Source organism: Lissotriton vulgaris, unplaced genomic scaffold, assembly GCF_964263255.1.
Source record: "Lissotriton vulgaris unplaced genomic scaffold, aLisVul1.2 SCAFFOLD_518, whole genome shotgun sequence".
In the NCBI taxonomy this organism is placed as follows: domain Eukaryota; kingdom Metazoa; phylum Chordata; class Amphibia; order Caudata; family Salamandridae; genus Lissotriton; species Lissotriton vulgaris.
The window spans coordinates 439,183-459,936 of NW_028243238.1; the positions used below are offsets into that span (position 1 = coordinate 439,183).

Sequence of the window (20,754 nt, forward strand, 5' to 3'; positions counted from 1 at the left end):
CCATCAGGGATACCCACGGTGTCGGTCCTGATACTTTCTCAATCACACCTTGTTCTTCAAGTTGGTTAAGTTCCTTTTCTATGGCGGTGCGCAGGTGGAATGGTATCCTTCTGTGCCTCAGTGCCACTGGTTGGATGGCGGGGTCGATGTGTAGTTTGATCGGCGGTCGTTTGATGGTACCGAGGCCTTCAAAGAGTGTGGGGAACATTTCCAGGATGTCTTCCGTTTGGAGTGCTTTGACGGCGTTTGCAAACGCAATGAGGCGGAGGTCTTCCGCTGTGTTGCTTCCTACGAGTAGATCCGCTTCTTTGTCTATTACATGGAAGGTCGTCGTCACTTCATTGTCTTCCGCTTTCACTTGGACTACCATCTTCCCTCGCAGCGGGAGGGGTTCTTGGCTGCCGTATGTTAGTATTCGTGCCTTCGAGGGTACTAGCTTGGGTCTTGGCTTCAGTGCTTTATAGTGTTGGATTCCCATGACATTCACGGTGGCTCCCGTGTCAATGACGCCAGTTGCTGGAGATCCGTCGATATGTATTTGGCATTTTGGCTGAGGCCTTCGCCGTCTCTTTAGTTCACTTACGAATGATACGTAGTAACATTCCTCTTCATCCTCTGTGGAGGATTCGTCGAATTGAGCTTGTCTCGGTGATCTGTTTGATCGAGAGGACGTTGCCTCGTCTAGTGATAGCTGCCTCACGGCTCCTGTGATTGGCTTTCTTCCTGACGCTCCTCTTCCTCGGGAGCCACCCCTGCACACGCTTGCGAAATGGTTGGGTATTCCGCATTTTGAACATGTTTTGCCACGTGCCGGGCAGCCATCTTGGTTGTGTTCTTCTCTGCCACAGTATCCGCATGGTGTTCGGCGTGGCGTCCTGGTCGGCCATCTTCCTCTGCCTCCCCGACCGGCGCCGCGGACTGCGTCTACCCTTTCTGTCTTCACCACGGTTCCTGCTTCTGCCCGTGGGTTCAGGGCTGCTTCCATTGCTGTCGCACGTGCATCCGACAGCTCGTGGGACCTGGCAAGGATCAGTATTTCTTCAAGTGTAATGCGTGGTTCTCTTAGGATCAATGTCCTCAGGTGCTTGTTGCGACAACCTTGAATGAGCTGTGCAGTCACTTCCTTCTTTTCGTCATCATCAGTGCACGTGCTTATGAGGTCCCTCAATCGCGCATGGAACGCGTCCATAGTTTCTCCTTCCCTCTGTCTGGATTGCCGGAATTTGAACTGCTCATAGTGTGGGTTTAGCTGGGGGTCGAAGTGTGCGTTTAGCGCGTTGACAGCTGCGTCATAGTCGTCGTCGTCCCCCGTGTCTGGTAGGTGTTTGAATAGCTTGTATAGTTCTGTGCCCCCAAAGTGTAACAACAGGGATCTCTTTACTTCGTTATCCTTCTCCCTGGTAGCAGTGAAGTAGTTTCAAGAGACAACCAAATTGCACAAGCACCCTCTTCAAAGTCAGTTCTCAGAGAACATTTCTGTAGGATAATAGTATTTTTTCCAAGGTTATTACACCAACATCAACCGATGGTTCAATAGGAGCTTCAAAGTATGGATCCAAAACCAAATCTTGTGCTTCAAGTTCTTTATTAGTCAAACATATTAAAAGTTTCCCAGCTTTACACACTTTACAAGATGAAGCTGGGCCCCGCGTTCGTTAGGACCGAGGCTCTCTTTCTCTTTTCGCGCTCTTCGGGGGCCGGGCCTCCTTGACGACGTCAGCGCCTCACTTCTGCGCATGCGCGCGCTGCCGGGCCTGCTGCTGGATCGCCGTCTTCGGTGTGTTCCTGCGCGTGGGCCGATCCGCCGCTGCTGTTGCCGGTGCCACACGCAGCTTCTTGCCTACGCTGCTTACCGGTAAGGAGGTCGTTGTGGTGGGTGACGGGCTTGTTTCCATTGTCGCCTTTGCCTCGCTCCAGAGCTGCGGCCGGAGTGCGTGGGCAGTTGTTGCTCGGTCATGCAGTGTTGTGGCCTTGTGCTGTTCGATCTAGGTGCATCCCACCCTCGTCGCCAGTGTGGGGGTGCAAAGGCCTGACTAGGCCTCGGGCGCTGCGCTGCCTGCGGAGCCAAAGTAATGGACGCACACAAACTGCTACGCTGGTGTGGACCGGAAGTGCCGTGCCACCTCCGTCCCTTTATTCAAAGCTTTCTGGCCACGCCTGGCCAGAAAGTGATACATTGTGGGTAGTGCTTCCGGGGGCTCAACCTGAGACCCTCGGAGCACTAGAGCGCTACAGTCATATAGTTAGCTATGTATGTGGTGCCTACAGGAATTAACACCCCGGTTATGCTGAAAGAGGCATGCAGCTTGTCCTGATAAACTACAAGGTAAAGTAGATGAACACGATTCAACACAGGGAACACCTTGACAATGAAAGGGTTAATAACTGAGATTCCCTTCTTTCAGATCATATGTTAAGGCAAAATTCTTGCTCGCTATGCTAAATTCATTGCTTTTAACAGAGATAAGTTCACAGAAATTTGTCCCAATGTATGTATGTATTTGAGCTTATATAGCGCACAGCTACCCGCAGTGGGTTTCCCGGCGCTTGCTTAGGGAACCCGTCCTGGTATTCCCCTGTGAGATAACTCCGGCAGGGTATCCACAAGGTGAAAGCCAGGCATCCCGCCGCGAGGGGCCGTTGTGGAGATTAAACAAGCTATTGCCCAGAGTCGCAGAGTGTGAACCCGTGAGTCGAGAAGGCACCGGAGCGAGAATTATCAAGTCCGTGGAATTTTTAGCCCAAGACCCGCCGAGGTGGGGAATTGAACCCTGGTCCAGGGCCGATCTCAGCTTCCGGGTCTGCCGTCTCTAACCCCTGAGCCACACTTCTCCACTCACAATGCAGAAGACCAACGTAAAAATTTTGCATGCATTATTTAAACTGGACTAAGAAACGCAAACATTCTGCCTGCTGAATCTGATGCTGGTTCACAGAGGCGTGATTGTTGTGCAGGCAGTAAAATCACTTTAGTGTGTGACAGTCCTAGAAAATATGCAGATTTTCCACAGTTGTGGAACCTTGGAGAGTGGTGTTGGGGGGTTCCCAGGAAGTTCTATGGACGTTCATTGAGGTGACTACTCATAGAGCCAAACTTCGTGGATATGCTTTTGCAGAGACGTTACCGAACTTCATATTGACTTTTGAGGTTTTAATAGCCGCCTTAATCTCGTTTTCTATAATGGACGCCCCTAATCCAATATTTTGTTCAGGTGTGACTCTGGTTATAGAACAGGCATTCAAGCGTTTGTCTTGTAAAACTTCCGGAGCCTTTTCTGCAGTATATAAGTGAGACTAAAAGGCATGAAAGGCTGCTAGCTTCTCATCCTCTCTTGTGACTTTTGCACCATCCTTTAAGGTTATCGCCTTCACATAGTCTCTTCCTTATTGTATTTAAAGCACACGAGCCAGATGGGGTCCCATTTTATATTGTGTTAGTACTTTAACTTTAGTTGGGTAAGGTCTGTCCTATTTGTAACTAATGCCCGTAATTGACTAATGCCCGTAGTTGACTAATGCCAGACATGAGATGACACAAGTATTGCTGAAAATGCATAGGGCACCCTGATTTTTCAAAGTTGTGTAAGAAAAGGAGAGTCTGTACTTGGAAAAATGTTTTCCACGTGAAAACTGAGAAAAATACAACCTATCATCCACAGTGAAGGAAGTTGGTTCTGCAGAACTTGTACCCAACAACGGGTTGACCGTAGAGCTTATATACACAGGGCACGTGAGATGGCTCTGCTGCTCATGCAACGCATGGCAAATGCAACAATCCCGGGGACTAGGAGACATGCAACAGGGAATGTGGGTAAGGGGGTTGTATAACAGAGGTACGCATGGCTAAACCACGCATCCCTCTACCACGCAGCAGGAACCACAAATGCTACTTAACCACACATTCCTTTACTACGCATGCCTGTACCATGCAATTTCGTTGTAAAGGTATGTTTGGTAAAGGAATACACGTGGTTAAGATCGCCACTAAAAGAACCCCTCCTCCCCACCCTAAGCTCAAAAATTCTATCCCTGAGGCCTAAAACCTACCTAGTCCTGCCCTTAAAACTAACCCTTCCCCTCCATCTGCTTTGAGGCCTAAAACCCTGCTCCCTTTTAAAAAACTACCTCGACCCCACCCTGAAAATTACTCCGTGCTGCCCTTAAAATTACCCCAACCCCCTGCCCCACCCTGAGCCCTAAAACCCTGTTCCCTTTAAAAAAAAAACCCACGCCCTGAACCCTAAATCCGCCCCCCAGCCTTTAAAAAAACTACCCGCCCTGAAACGACAACAATTGTAGTAGTAGTTAGGGTCGTTTGTATTATAAGCTAACTCAGCAGCAAACACCTCCATCAAGAATCAAGAGTCACAAACACCACACTGTGAACATTCTGACTTGCACTAACATTGGTTTTTGGAAGTGCACTAGAGCCCTCATTCATGCAGTATTTTTTGAGATTCCAGAGACTACTAACAAGACTGCCATATCTGTCACGGGATAGGTGGAATGCCTAACGCGCCCTAAGGACAAGGAACTGGACAGTGCTACACTATACAAAATATACGAAACATAAAAGAAATTCACAAATGTCCTCATTGTAGTCATGCAGATTTTCCCTAATTCAAAGAATTTGCCTTAATAGATGTAATGGAAACATCTATACACCACCAAAACAGGGAAATTGCAGCTCCTAATGGAGTCCATGTATATCATATATATTGGTCATAGTTGCCTGCTATCATTGCATATTGTAGTACAAAAGGGGAAGTTGTCTACAGAATTAGCCAATGCTTAACTTCTGAATATAAATACGATTGGATGTATTGAGGCACCGCGTCTGTCTATTGGTCGGCTTTTCCTGCTCATCAATGAAGCTCACACTGTGTTTTTGTGCTAGTACTGTACTTACCAGGTTAATGTGAATGCTTTCTATGTCCACAGCTGCGCCACACCAATATCTACGAGTACAGTGTCAGCTGGGGCTGGGATGGTATCAACCCCAAAAGCAACAGATCTCATGCCTACTACCTGGAGCGCTTCTGCAATGACTTCCAGAGGATTGCAATCGCTCAGTTCAACAGGTGAGTCCTTCACGCGTACATCACTGTATCAGATAACCACAAGCCGCTGCAGATACTTTGATTGCTATAATAGAAGAAGAATGGACTAAGGAAAGAACAGGGTGAAAACAAGCAACTGTGACTGATGGTAAATATACAGATTTCTAGATCACAAACCACGCTGCAAAATAAGGAGCACAATACAGTTGACCGGGATGGGTGGGATACAGTCTCCCATTGGAGGCTGAGAACTGGTTACCAGGGTAGAGGGAAAGGGAATGGAGCACGTGGCGGGTCGGGCAAGAACAGTCAGCCAGGGGTTCTGCTATAGAATGGGGGGCCATGCAGAGAAGAGACAAGGTGGAGCAATTCCAGAAGTTCAGGGATCAAGAATTCACACTTTGCAGGTCTGAAAAGTGCCATAGTCTGGCAGGGCTTGGAGTTGTGCTCGTGGACAATCAGATTCCTTACAAATTTGGCCACTCTTTCTATTATATTTTCTTTTACTTTTTACATCCAATTTTATTAGTAATGCTTTCAACTTTAATTTACAAATGAACTATAGATATCCAATACTCAACTTACCCTTTCCATAAGGGCACTGTTCTTTCAACAGCTTCTTTAATTGCATGTGTGTTTAAGTGAGAAATTCATTGAAGATGTCCATTATGCTTAATACACACTTTGCATCAATTCTCTTATCGTCGGCATGTCATTTTGTTATTGAATATTCACCCTATTTTCTTTCATCTTTATAACATGCTACTTATTCATTCATGGACGACTACGTTGGTTTCTGGTAAAAGTAGTAACTTCTTCAAGCATGTCATACACGTAGGCATGTTAATAAGTTACAAATATTATTCTAGTCACAAACATTGTTGCATATACATCATTTACTCATGTGTAACTTTCACAGGACAGACATACACTGGTCAAATTGTATGGTGTTTCCGCCTTTTAAGATTAGGGGAGAGGATGTGGCCTAATGGCTAAGGCGGTTGACCTCAAATCTGGGAAACCAGGTTCGAGTCTCAGCAACAACACTCAACATCATGTGGTTCTGGGCAAATCACTTAATCTTCCTGTGCCTAACAAATAAAATGAATGCGTCCTTATGTAATGCAACTGGTACTCATGTAAAGCACTCTGATACCTTCGGGTCAAGTTCATGCTACATAAAACTCCCCCCCAAAAAAAGTTAAGATAAGGCTGCTGCGACACAGCTAGAGAAAGGGCCACTGGGCTGGTTACATGTGAACATGTGTGTGGGCTCCATGTGTGAGACTACCATCGAGCGCAGTATTGTAATAGTGTACAAGTTGCCTGGCACAATAGGGACTCTACAAGGATAGATGTTGACCTGGGACAGCCTTTATAATATTAGTGGCCACTCAAAGATAGGTCAGTCCAATTTACTGGATTATCTGCTGTTTCACTTTAATATTATATACATTGGGAAAAATCTGCCGAATTTGCAGTTTCACTCCACTTAGTTGGTACAGTTTTTGAGGTATCAAACTGGGGTGAAACATGCACACTGAGTTTGAATATGCAGGTCCCAAGAACCTACATGTACACCTAATGAGTCGTCTAGAATTGTCATATTTCTCTGGCTGAGCTCAGGATCAGTTCCAGGACTTTTGTCGCTCTGCTGTGCCAAGTTAATTATTCTGCTCCCCAATAAAGGGAACAAAGGCCTCCCCACATAAAAGGAGCAATTATCAGCGCTTCATTCAGCTCCTGAGGATGAAGGGGTGGGGAGGAAAATCTGCATTTGGTTATTAACTATTGCACTGTACTAAGGTTGGGCCCGCCCAGGTCCACTGAAAAAAAGAGGAAGTCCAAACACCTGGAGCCAACAAAGGAGGGGCTCCCCTTTGAAGTTTTGGTGGGAAAATTCCTGGCACTCATGTCAGCTCCGGGTGGAGCTGAGACACCCCCAGGGTAGGTGCCCATAGTATATTGTCCATGTATACTGTGCAGGAGCATGGGTGAAGGGGTGAGGAGGTGATGAGGCATATGGGGATTGGCCAGGGGTGCCTGGCTTCTTGAACTTTCCAACCACAGTTATACACACCGGCACAAGGGATAGACAGAGAGTTAGGCCCTGGACGTGGATGGTATCAAAACCATGGCCAGCTGGAAGTACAAGCCCCCTGACTTTCTGATGGACTAAGGTCTCTGTCTGCATCGGAGCCCAGGACTTGTTGGTTCTCTATAGGGCCAGGGAGGCTGCCCAACTTACATTTTCCTGAGGATCAGATGAGGGAGGGCCTAGACTTCTTTCCCCCAGCAAGAGAACAGGAACTCTTGGAGCCAGGCAAAGGGAAATACATGACCCTGAGAGGTAGTGAAATCATTCCACCCTGCAAAATACACCACATTAAAGGCCAGGAGGCCTGCTAAAATGGCTCCAAGTGGCTAGGGTTCACCATCAGGAGCAAAATGAGACCAGGATCTGCTCTATGGGGCACAACATTTTCACAGGAAAAGAGATTGACCTTTGACCCCAGCTTGAGCAATAGAGTGCATGAGGCTCCAAGAAACTCTGCGTGGGCCATGGCCTGGAGATTGTGGCAGGCTTCATAAATGCTCAATGCATATGTGGCCCCACAGAGGTCTACGAGGCCTGGGTACCCTATCCTCTGAGTCAGCAAACTCATGAATAGGGCCCAGAACCCCATCACCAGGGCCGGATGACAAAGGAAGCATCCTGGGACACCATTCCGGCGACCCAAAGGCTAGGTGGAGAGGGTCAACGCAACAAGGAGGGGGTTGGCAAGGGCAGAAGCAGGCACAGTCTGAGGCCTAGGGCCCAATCCCTGGACCAATGTGAAGAAAGGAAAGGGAGAGTATAGTTGCTCCCCCCCCCCCCAGTGATGGTGGGCTCATCACCGCTCCTAGTGTCCCTTGTCTAGAGAAGCGGGGTGGGCACAGCAATATCCGCACCATGCCCACCCAGAGCAGACAGCGAGAATGCTGCTGCCGGCTTCCGAACTGGTTAACAGAAGTGCCAGCTGGGCGGGAAGCCAGCTGGGCAGCACGAGGGTTGGGGTCCCCAAGCTGCTTCAACGACAAATTGGAAAAATTGTGCCCCTGGTGGAGCTGGAAACACCCAGATATCAGAAGACATGTGAAAACTGCTGGGCCCAAAGCACCTCATAAAAAAATCTTCACTCTGTGAAGGGAGCACCCCATAATGCCCTGGAGGGCTTGCATGGTCAAGTTTCCTTTTCCATGGTCATCCCAAGGGTGGCAGGGGCACCACCAACAAACTGAAGGAGGATCAATGGGGGCTGGAAGAGTTGCAACTGCTCCCCAGAATTGATTATGGTTAGTGACCCTAAGTTTCTAGGGTTAAGGAATCCTTGCTGTTTATCCTTTATTTCTAAGCACTGTGGGCAGGAGCTTTTGCTCCACAGCTAGGCAGCGCAGAGACATCTAGTGGTTGGTCAAATGATTGCATTCAATGTGCCATAGAGTAGTTAAAAAAGACACAGACATGTTGATTAAAAAAATAAAAAATTATAACAAATTTGAATCAGTTTTGTAGTGGTACATCATAGGCTCGAGGCTGACACATCAATAATATACATCTCTTTTGTCGTATTGTACCAGAGTGATAATACAAGGAAAATAGAAAAGAAAACATACAATAGCCTTGGCTAATCTAACGACTCCCTCCACCCCCACCACATATCTTGATCTTTGATGCCATATGTCCTCTGGATAACTGTATCTAATGTCTGAGGGCTACACCATTACATTACTGATCTCGTTGTATGAAAGTGTCTGGGGATTCCACTGCCGGCAATTCGATACCCTTGTACTCCTCCCATCTCTGCCATATCCTTCGGTGTTACTGACATATTGATTTTAATGCTTTATTTACTAATAAATTGCTGACAGTGATCTTAATGAATAGTCATAATGCCTTTTATTAATAATTTTAAATTCATTTGAACATAGTTATTGATTTCAAAGACAAGATAGTGATTCTTAGCATGTGGTTATTGGTTTTGTAATGTGGTAACTCTGACAAAGTCAATAGGCTTGCCCTATATTATTTTACTCACCGCCCCTTGCCTATGCCAATAGACTTGCTTTAGTTAAAGTGCTACCCCTCATTCATATTGTGATGTTGTATCTGGTGTAGGTGGGGGAAGGTTCTGTGAATTTGGGGATCATGACTTGTATGTTATTTCAGAATGTCATCAAAGATAATTCCAACTGCTTGATGTATATATGTGTAAAGTAATGCTATTATAATGGCTGGTATAAGCCTGGAGCTCCAACATTCCACTGCTTCTTTGTTCACAGCTCTGGCTGTGAACAAAGGCTTCAGGGAGCCTGAGGGGATTCCAATCCCCTCACGCTCCCATAAGGCTTTGTTTTTTTTTGTTAGAAAATTCTGTCCTCTAGTGGCAGAATGTTCTAATAGCCTTATAACCCTTTGTGGCTGGGCTATACCTGCTAGTAAAGTCCTTCTCCCTTGTTAAAGGCCCTCCCCTTCGGATCGGGCCTTGAACGCTGGAGAGGGCCTTTAATAGCCGGTATAGCCCTCTACGGCGGGCTATAAGGCTATAGTATCTGGTAGTGTGGGTGTAATAAATGTAATTTTCAAAAAAAGAAAAATCAGACTGGACAATCATTTATTCAGTGTTATTACGTGCCAACAAATGGCGAATACAAGTCCACACTACCTCCCCTGAGTAGGGCTTGGGCTTTATCAAATGCTACAATTGGGTGCTTGGTTCCCAGTGAGGATATTATGGTAGACCATTTGCTTATCCCGGCCTCACATGCTGCTTCCTACATTTAGGAATGTTAAGAAGTAAAGTAGGTGTTCCCAGAAGATTATCAAGTGTATTGCAAAACTTTTGTCTGCCCCCAAAGTCTGCTCCTTTCTTGGAGTTCAGAACCTTTGCGCTGCACAACTTTGTCCTATTGTAATTATATGTTCATTTACATTAATAAGAAACATAGAATTTCTCTGAAAAAACAAAGGTTAAAGGGATCTTATGGTTAGGTGAAAATGTCAGTTTAAACATAATATTTCAAATGAACAAACCAATTAAATTCACCAGTTATAGTTATCTCAAGTAAAAATAACTCCTGTCCTAAATTAACTATGCCTCTCGCTCTCACCAAGCTCAGTGTTATTATGAATGATATAATTTCAAATGTAATTGGATGTTATCAAGTCATTAATTGAACACGTCATGAGTAATGTAGTGCTTGAGGGTACAAGCAGTATATGGCGTGGGCATGAGTTATGGTTACTTGAGATAAGTGAAACTGGTAAATGTCAGTGGTTTATTTAGTTTAAAATGTTTTTACCAAACTGTAACGCCCCTTTAACCTTTGTTTTTTTTCCAGTGATTTTCTATGTTTTTTTTCATTGTAAAGTAAAATATTATTACAATTTCGAACTATAATGCAACTTTAATCTTTGGATTATTGAGTCAATTTCTATATTTTTTTAAAATAAGATGTCCATTGCCATGCGTGGCCTGAAATATACATATCTTCAATAATATACATTATTCAGTTTAAGATAACAAGCCATAAAAGACAGTTGCAAATAAAATTAGAAAAATGAACAAGTGAATGGGGAGAGGAGTTGGCCTAACGGCTAGGGCGGCCTAACGTCTAGGGCGGTCGACCTCGAATCTGGGGAACCGGGTTCGAGTCTTGGCAAGGACGCTGAACATCCTGTGATTCTGGGCAAATCACTTAATCTCCCTGTGCCTAAAAAAAAGTAACGTGTCCTCATGTAATGCAACTGGTGCAATGTAAAGCACTCTGATACCCAATACCTTTGGGTCAAGTTTGCGCTATATAAAACTTAAAAAAATAAAACATTATTAATCACAGCACCAGAAATCGTCAGTCATAGAATTCCTTAGTCTGACAGCACAGTTTAAAAAACAAGAAACAGACCAGTAAATAATAGGATCACTAAGTAATTGTAGAAACCAGAGAGCAGGTATGAGTAATTTTTTTTCCAACTTAAAGTGACCTTAGGAAAGAGATCTGAGAGGCGTGTAAATAGCACAAAATAAAATAGAGTGCATAGTGTCTTGTTTAGCAATAGAGTCACAATAGCAAAATGGGTGCTCCTCATCAAGAGACTATCCCTTGAGGGTGCTCAATAAATGGTGAACCATATTTAGCCTAAAACGTGTTAATATGTTGCAATGAGAATTAGACATTTATAAAAGATAAGGTATTTGGACAAAATCTCAAGTTTTTTATTTTGGGAAATTGAAATATCGCATTAAAATATTGTGATGCAGCAATATCGCAATCAAGAATATTGTTTTTTTAGGTAAGTAATGTTATGAAGAATATAATTTTTTAAAATATTGTTTTCAATATTATAGTTGTTAATAATATCGTTTTTTTATTATTTTAATGTGTTAGTGCATATATTATTTTATGTGATATTAATGTTTGTATAATTGTTATTAATGTTTTTAATATAGCTTGTATTTATAAATAATTTAGATTTTATAACTTAATTGCTAAATAATGTTTTTTTTTTAAAATATTCTTATTGGTATTTTGCACAATACAAAAATAGAAAACATTGTGATATATAACGAATAGGAAGTTTCACGGACACGCCAGTTGGAGTACGCGCTTTACATATGTGTTTGCCCCTCCTTTCGGCAGCCGACATTAAACATTTAACATTTAACATGTAGGTTTCTGCGTTTGGACGTGTATCTTTCCTTGGGCGTACGACGTACAGACAGAACATAGATGTGTTTGGCGGCAATTTAGTGCTAGATCCCGCTCACTACGTTGGGTTGCTGGCATCTGATCAGGTGTATTCAGTTGTTTTATGGGGGTTTGTGTGTGCTGAGGAATTTGTCTAGTGTTGACCACATTCCTCGGTTGGGGTTTCTCCATGGTGTCTGTCTTAATGTTGTGATGTCTGCCCCTCTGAGGAATGTGACCCAGTTTAGCCACCCCTTGAATGTGGCTTTGGTGGTGTCTTTCCATTTTGCTAGTACTATCTTGACTGCTGTCGTAAGGAGGAAGTCCAGGAGGTTCCTGTCCTGCTGTGTGGCTAGATCTGTTGTGATATGAGTGGTGGTTGTTGTGGCAAATTAGTGTTCTAGAGTGCATCCTAGGGCTTCGCTGATGAAGCTGAACACCTTCCCCCAGAAGTTGCTAACCTTACTACAGTGGAAGATGAGGTGTGCGAGGTCTCCTCCTGCTGCGCTGCAATTCCAGCAGCTGTCGTTGTCTTTCAGGCCCAATGATGCTAGGCGAGCAGGTGTCCAGATTGCCTGATGTAAAAGCCAGAAGTTAGTTTGTGCTAGCACTGGGGATATGATGTTTTTTGATGGGTCTGCCCAGAGGGTATGTAGTTCTTGTTCTGTGAGATTAGAGCCAAGTTGTGTTTGCCAGTAGTTGCTGTTCTTTACGTTTAGTTTGGAAGAAACAGGACGGAGGAGTTCATACAAGTGCGAGACCTGGTGACCTGCCTTGTTTATGTTTTCCGTGTATTGGAAGATTGAGGGCTTGTGTTTGGTTAGTTTAGATTTATTATGGCTGTCTTGAGAGCTAAGAAGTTGTATAGTTCCAATTCGGGGAGGTCGTGAAGAGTTCTCAGGCTATTGAAAGTGTGGGGCGATCCTTCCTCATCCAGCTGAGGGGGAATTTAAGTAATAATTAATAGTTAATTATTAATTTTGAAGTAAATATGTGATATTAATGTTGTACATTATGTCATATTTTAGGTGTGGGTTGCTAAGTTTGTAATGGTATAGGATGGAAAGTTAATGAAGTAATTGAAAATAATTAGTTAATAATTTTTATTGATATTTTAATTGAGTAATAGTTATGTATATTGTGTAATATTGATATATTTTAGGTGTAGTCTGCAGGGTTGGTAGGGGGTATAGGGTGGGATGGTTATGGTATACATATTAATGAATATTTAATAATTAATTCTTTAATTGATTATTAATTATTTAAATTGTGTTAGATATTTTGTATGTGAATTAATAATATTTATATTAATAATTTCATTTTTTATAACTTATTACAGTTATTTAAATAAGGGATTTGAAGGGAAGTACTCTTCCTACTATTCTACACATTGGAGTGAAAAAAGTAAATGTAACCCCTTCGAAGTCCAACGCTTTTTCTATTGTTGCATAGAATGGAGTGGGAATAGTAAAATTGACCCCTCGGAATTCCCACACTTTCCCTACTCTTTATAATATTTTTTAGTAAATGTGATTTTTGGGGTTTAAATGTGTATTATTTACTTTGTCTAAATTAATTATTATATTTTTGTTATTGAATTGTTTTTTATTTTGGTTTTATTTTGTGTGTGTGTGTGTATATATATATTTACTGAAAAAACCATAGGTTATAGACCATATATAGTTAGGAATTAGCATTTACAAAACCTTGAAAATTCACTGAAAAAACCATTGGTTATAGACCATATATAGTTAGGGATTAGCATTTACAAAACCTTAATTTACTCGCACAAAACCATTGAAATTCGCATATATAGTTAGTTGCACTAACTATATATCACGCACCCGCAATCCACTGCTGATGATGTCACATATTACATCATTCATGACATGGTCAGTGACATTGAGGAAATATAAATTTTATGGTCAAGAAATGTTCCCTAACGTGTTCCCCACCGTTTCCATGTACCAGCTTAAAGTGCATGTAACTTCCCTCCTGTACCAGCTATGAAGACGCAAATACGTTTGCGTCCAACGTTAACATGTCCTCTTTCAGATCCACCCTGAATGGGTTGAATATTCCGTTCCTAAGTATGCCATGCCAACGTCTTTTTGTGGTGTACTTTACACGTTTTTCAGCTCTGGCGAAGTAGGCCCTGAATTCTGCCATCAAGCCTTTTTCTGCCTTCTGACTCTGAACGCCTCAGCCTGGGCTGCCTCTGTACCCGTGACCTCTGCCTTACTCCCTGTGCGGCTAACGGCGCTTGGCTCAGCCTGCTGCCTGCCAAAACTGTATTCAACCTTCGAATTATCTGTTCCGCTCCTCAAACATACATTCCTGCCTACTAGTTCAAGTAAACATCCTTTCAGCTGCAGAGCAAAAGGCCCGGCCTCACTGTCTCCGTGCAAGTAATTCATAGCCTCTGTTACCATGGTAGGCCCATGCCCCCTCGCATCTCATGCAGACACTTAGACGCTTATACACGCACTCACAGTCAGTATAGAATAGCCTCTGCCCAAGAGACCTTTCCCTCTAGATAATATGGTTCCTAAACATCAGATATTAGATATGATATAGGTACGAGTTGATCTGACATGCCAGACTTCTGTCTCTTTCCGCTAGTGTAAATGTCAAGTCCCCTGCACCCTCCAGTTCCACGTCAATCACGCGTCATGCAGCTGCGCGCGCATCCAGGTCTCAGATTTCTGCTGACATTGCCAAATTCTGCTAAGTACCCACCTACTCTTGACACTTACATGTGACGTTTCTAGCACACACCTCTATGTCCACGCCTAGTTCACGCCTTTTGATTACGTATTGCTAACATGTGTATGCTGTTATCTTGTTTCTCTCAGCTGTTACGCCTACTGTATTGGTATTCATTATATGGTTTAAGTATAAAAGTTATGTCTTGTCAATAAAGTATGCTCTATCCCTTCCTGCACCCCTGTGGTGGCAGGAACCCGATATCCGGTACCTGAACCATTCCTTTTTAAAGGAATAAAACCCCTAAGAACTCTAACACCACGGACTCTGCGTCTTTCTTTCCGATTGAGTTATTTTTGTTCAGTACTTACCTGCATAGAAATTAGGACGGTAAATCAAATATTTACCACATTATTTTGGCGCCCGAATAGGGACCCCTCCCCCACCTCACGCGCCGGTTGGTGCGTTGCAACCTTTGCCCCCTGCCATAAGTCAAGACGGACCACTACGCGTACCCGCAGGATTTCCTGTATCTCCCTCTGGCCCACGGAGGTGACGGAGACTGCGATCAGCACCCAGACGAGGCGGTGAGGAGTGCGGAGGATCCCGACCAGAGCCTAGCCGAAAGAAGCAAGGTCCGAGGTGTCAAGAGGCCCACCAGTTTCCGAAGTATCCACGTGTCGAGTCGAGTCGAGTCCAGTCCGGTCCAGTCCAGTCGAGTTTTCCGAGGCCTTCTGTTCCGTGCTTCCCGGTGAGTACCATTGCTGGGACGTATCTAGACGGGTGCATTATTATGTATCCGGTAAAGACGTGTTTGGGTACACAAACGCGGTCTGCACTGTTTTAGACAGTGTATCTGTACTGTTTAGCAGTATATCAAGCATACAAGTTCTTGCACTGTTCTCAACAGTGTATCTGTGCTGTTTAGCAGTACATCTAGTATCAAGGGTAGTGATATATGTTCAAAATGTTTTCAATGTGATTAATGTCGTGGTATGAGTGACTGTTTGATGTACATTATTGTGTTTTTGTGTAACTAGCTGTACTCAGAAGTAAGTAACAAGTATCCAGTATCCAGTACTAAGCAACAAGATGCCGTTCTTCAATAAACTAAGACAGATAGGAACTAGGAAAGGGATGCTAGAGGAAGAAATTCCTATCCCCCCTAGGGACACTCCTGAAAACTTTATGTACCATAAGCATGGCTTAGATGCCATATTGTATCTAGATTTATGGGCCGATTATACTAAGCATCTAGACGAGAGACACAGATGGCCCGTTACAGGAACATGGGATGCCGAGTGCATCGTGAAGGTAGAAGAAGCACTATGGAAAAAGAAAGCCAGACAATCTCAGAAAGACGCCATAGAATTTTGGCGTAAAGAATCACATAAACGTGCTGAAAGAGCACTCCGTAGAGAAGACAGACATAGAGAAGAGTCAGATAGAGCCCGAGAAAACGAATTAGTTAATGAAGGGATCAGAGTAAAGGCAGAACAAGTAGACCGCGCGCGAAACAATCTTGTAAATGGCATGTATCTTGTGGCCGAGGGTTCGTCTGAAGCCACTTCAGAAATACCGAAAAATCTGCCGTCACCATTGGTTCCGACTAAAGTAAATCACAGGACCACCAAAGACATATTCCTTGCTTCCTATCTAGACGATGTAGCACCCGCTTACACCAATCCACGTGCCCGCGTCCCGCCTACTGACGGTGACGGGGACGGAGGTGGCAACCCGCCTCCAGACCATATCCCGCCATTACCGCAACAAGGTTCCCCCGTTCGACAGCCTGCTCCATCTGTTCCTCCACCTCCACCACTTCCCGCACCTAAGATTAATATACCAAATCCGATTGTGCCCGATCCCAGTAAGAGACAAGTTCAGATACACATACAAACTCCACAGAGAAGTAATGCTCAAGCCTCTGGCTCAGGAGGTGCGACAGGGGGTCTCCAGACCCCGCCAGCAACACACAGATTACACCTTAAAGAACTGCTGAAGCAACACACACCCCAATCACCCCGTCTCGACAGACTCAAAGAACCCCTTCCAGTTTGCAGATACGATCCAGTACCCGGTAAAGAAGATAGGATGTTGATAGCATCACTACGCTTGCGACAAGCTACAGATTACCTAGTGTTATTCCCAGGGATGACTGATCACCTAGATAGAATATATCATTTTGTCCAGACTGGAGAAAATCCCGATAGTATTAAGGAGGCCCTGGCACACCAGAAAGTTGACACTCAAGCATATATATTACGTTTTTTCATAAATTGCTTAATAAGAGACCGAGACCGGCCTGGGGTAGACCAGGATGAAATAGAATCACTAAACAAGTGGGGTCAAAACATAGCCGAAGGAAAGCATGATAAAATGAATTGTATATCAAGCATGTACAAGAAAATCAGAAAGGCAGTAATAGAAATACATGAAAACGAAAAAGAAAGTGACAAGAATGACTCCTCCGAGGAGGAGGAAGGACCTGTAGAACCAGAAACGACTACAGATACGATAGCGTATGTAGGTAAGGGAAATTACCTTAGGAAAGGCATTCGTCCAGAAAGCAAGAGAGTTTTTCTCTCTGGCATATTAAAACCAAAATCGCCTGAACATCTGTTTCAAGTTACCGATAAAATGCTTCAAGAACAAATGGGGTACCATGTACTCAATTCTATGGATGAACAAGAACTAGCCCGGTCAGCAGTACTATGGGCTGACAACTCTAACATGTACAATGATGATACAGTAGCACAGACATTTCTGAACCTTTCCCCAGACGAGCAGAAATTAGCTGGTATATACATGATCCAGCATCTCATCACGTTATACAGACAACAACATTCTGATCCAGGTCCCTTACCTGATACATTAGAAGCCCTACTTATGAATAGATGGAGAGGCCTAAGTACCAGATTAATTCAAATAATTCTAGAACAACGTCGTAAATATAACGCTTTCTTAGGCCCACAATATGTTCCAGCTCAGCCACCCGAAAGAAAAATGTGTCATTTTGAGCATTTTGACAGGCAGAATCCGTTACGAGAAGTACACCCAGTTATGGGCACCGATAATACCCTGAAACGTGTGTATGTATACACACCTCTGACCAAGTTATAACTATTAGAAATGAAGAAACTAGTACCCTGTCATGATAAAGACCCTGCAGGTTTTCACCGAGAACTTAAAGGCATGTTACTCATGGGTGATTACACATATACAGATATTATGAAATTGTTAAAGGTACTGCTGCCTACCGGCATCTACGAGAAACTCAAGGAAAAGGAATGGGAGGTGGGAGATAAAAAGATTATATGGACAGAAATAGAAGACGAGGAAAAAATTTGTACTCCAGGGCTAGGCCTTGGGGATAAAGCAAAAGCATTACCAGGTTTAATAGTACAGGTCTTGCCAAGATTATTGACAACTAAAAAGGAAGACTGGGACGCAATCTCAGCCTGTAAACAGAAACACGATGAAGATACCAGTGACTTCTATTCAAGATTCGAGAAATGTTTCATTATTAATAGTGGCCTAAAACCAGGTAGCGAGTCGTACCCGCATCTTTTTGTATCAAAGTTAGTCGAGAATTCCCTGACAGCAGTTAAAAACCGTGTATATAAAGTTGAAAGTACATGGCAAGCAAACACGCCATCCCAGATGTTACAAATGTTACAATACCATCAGAACAGAATTAGAGAAGAACAGGATCACGAACAAAGACGTATGAAAGACACAAAAATGAAAATGTTAGTGGCCCAGTCGGTTCCAGCCGACGGCCAGAGAAAGGGTACGACCCAGACAGGTAATGCCGCAGCTCCCGTTAAAGGGACATGCAATTATTGCAAGCAGCCAGGTCACTACGTACATGAATGTCCAGTCCTGAAACACAATATAGCAACAGGTAAAACTAAAGAAAGACCGCATCCGCCTAGACAAGACCGGGGCCAGCAACAGACTTCACAGAATTCACAACCTATGCATGCTCCACCACATACAGCACAGACAGCAGCGGTATCACAGCCACAGCCACAGCCCATTGCCGCGACACAGCAAGTTTCACGACAGATGAACCAGTATGCCCAATCTGACTATCCCGATTATCAGCGTTACACATGAAACAGCCTAGAGAGGGAGGTTGGCTTGCCTCTTATTGAGATTCCTGTAGATCAAGAGGGTCCTTATGTACACAGTCAAGTATTGGGAAAAGACAGAACGTTTTTAATTGACACAGGGGCAAGCCGCACTACAATCAGCCATAACGAAGTCCCAGGGGCACCCCTCTCAGGCTCACAGAATGTTTCCCTTGGTTTTTCAGGACAGCCTATTGTAAATGAGGTATCGAAACCAGTCCCCCTGGCTGTGGGTCCATTATCACGTGTTACAGACTTGTTACTCACGAAATCATGTCCAGAAAACCTGTTAGGTATCAAAACATTGAAGGCTCTAGGAGCTGTGATATGTTGTTCTCCGGAGGGAGTTAGACTTTTCCTGCGTGACTTTAAAGGTCACTATGTATTACGAGAGTTTGATGTCAGATTGAAAAATGTACCGAAACACCTGTGGGCACAAGGCCCAACCGATGTAGGTTGCATGCACATCACACCATACCGTGTTACACTCAAACAAGGAGTTGTTTTACCGAGAATAAGACAATACAAGTTACCACCCGATGCTGTAGTGGCTTTACTGGAAATCATTGAAGAGCTCATTGCCCAAGGAGTGGTCATAGAGACCGACTCCAATATCTGTAATTCCCCTATCATTCCGATTCTTAAACGTACTGATCCCAATGCACCGCCAGTATATCGGTTGGTGATTGATTTACGAGAACTAAATAAATGCATTGTTCCACAGTACCCTGTGGTTCCCGACATCTCATCCCTATTGACTGCTATTGATTCAGAAGCCACGTTCTTTACTGTAATTGACCTCAAGAACGCCTTCTTCAGTGTGCCCATTGATCCAGAGAGCCAATACCTCTTCGGATTCAGTTTAAATGGACGAAGTTTCAAATTTTCACGCGCACCTCAAGGATTCACAGAAAGCCCCAGCATTTATAGTCAAGCACTGAAAAGACAACTTGATTGTATTCAAATGCCAGTTAACACCGCCTTACTACAATACGTCGATGATCTGCTGATCACCGCACGAAGTGAACCCGAATGTGAACAAGCATCACTGACAGTTTTACATTTTCTGGCCGACAAGGGACACAAGGTGTCTCCTTCGAAGCTGCAATTCTGTGTTCAGCAAGTTGTGTACTTGGGTCACTTGCTGTCCAAAGTGGGGAGACAGCTCACTCCTGACCGTATCCAGTTAATTGTAAATATGCCACAACCCCAGACACAAAAGGAAGTGCGGGCCTTTATAGGCCTCACCTCGTACTGCAGACAATGGATTCCCCAGTATGCATTTCTAGCTAAACCACTCATTCAGTTGACAACACAGGAGGCAGCGACTTCGACTGCCCTTCCTTGGACTCAGGAACATACACAGGCCTTTGAGGAATTAAAGAAAGCTTTATGTCAAGCACCAGTTTTAGCGACACCATGTTACAGCAAACCTTTTACACTTTTTGTTACAGAACGTGATGGTACAGCGATGTCTGTCCTCACTCAAGATCAAGCAGGTTCACATAAGCCTTGCGCTTATTTTTCAAGTACATTGGATTCAGTAGCCCAGGCACTCCCTGCGTGCTTAAAGTCAGTTGCAGCGACAGCCCTAGCAATCAGACAGAGCGATTCAATTGTCTTAGGACATCAATTAACAGTACAAGTTCCACATTCTGTAGAGGTTCTTCTAAACCGAACCCAGACTCAACACTTGACTATAGCACGACTGACAGGTTATGAATTAACGCTATTCCAGCCACACATAGAAATCAGACGCTGCAGCATTCTGAACCCCGCAACATTGTTACCTTCGATTATGACTAATTCAGCCCCGCATGATTGTATAGAGATCATTAATGCAGTAACAAAGCCCCGACGAGACTTAACAGATGTTCCACTGACAAATCCAGACCTGACACTTTATGTGGATGGTTCATGTATGAGAACAAACACAGGAGAATTAGTGGCCGCATATGCAGTGACCACTGAAACTGAAGTTAAAGAAACATATCGTATTGATACACTGTCCGCTCAAGCAGCAGAGCTCATCGCTCTGACCCGAGCTTGTATACTAGCCAAGAACAGAAATGTTAACATATACACAGATTCACGTTATGCTTTCGGAGTCGTACACGACTTCG

The 20,754-nt window shown here is 44.0% G+C and overlaps 1 protein-coding gene across 1 annotated transcript in view; it reads left to right on the forward strand.

Annotated features, from left to right (window-relative positions):
* LOC147668654 (uncharacterized) overlaps positions 1-20,754 on the forward strand; it is a 574,419-nt gene that overhangs the window by 156,056 nt on the left and 397,609 nt on the right. Inside the window, exon 11 of the mRNA XM_086948545.1 lies at positions 4,942-5,081. Within this exon, the coding sequence (XP_086804671.1) occupies positions 4,942-5,081 (140 nt within the window). The remainder of the gene's footprint in view (positions 1-4,941; positions 5,082-20,754) is intronic.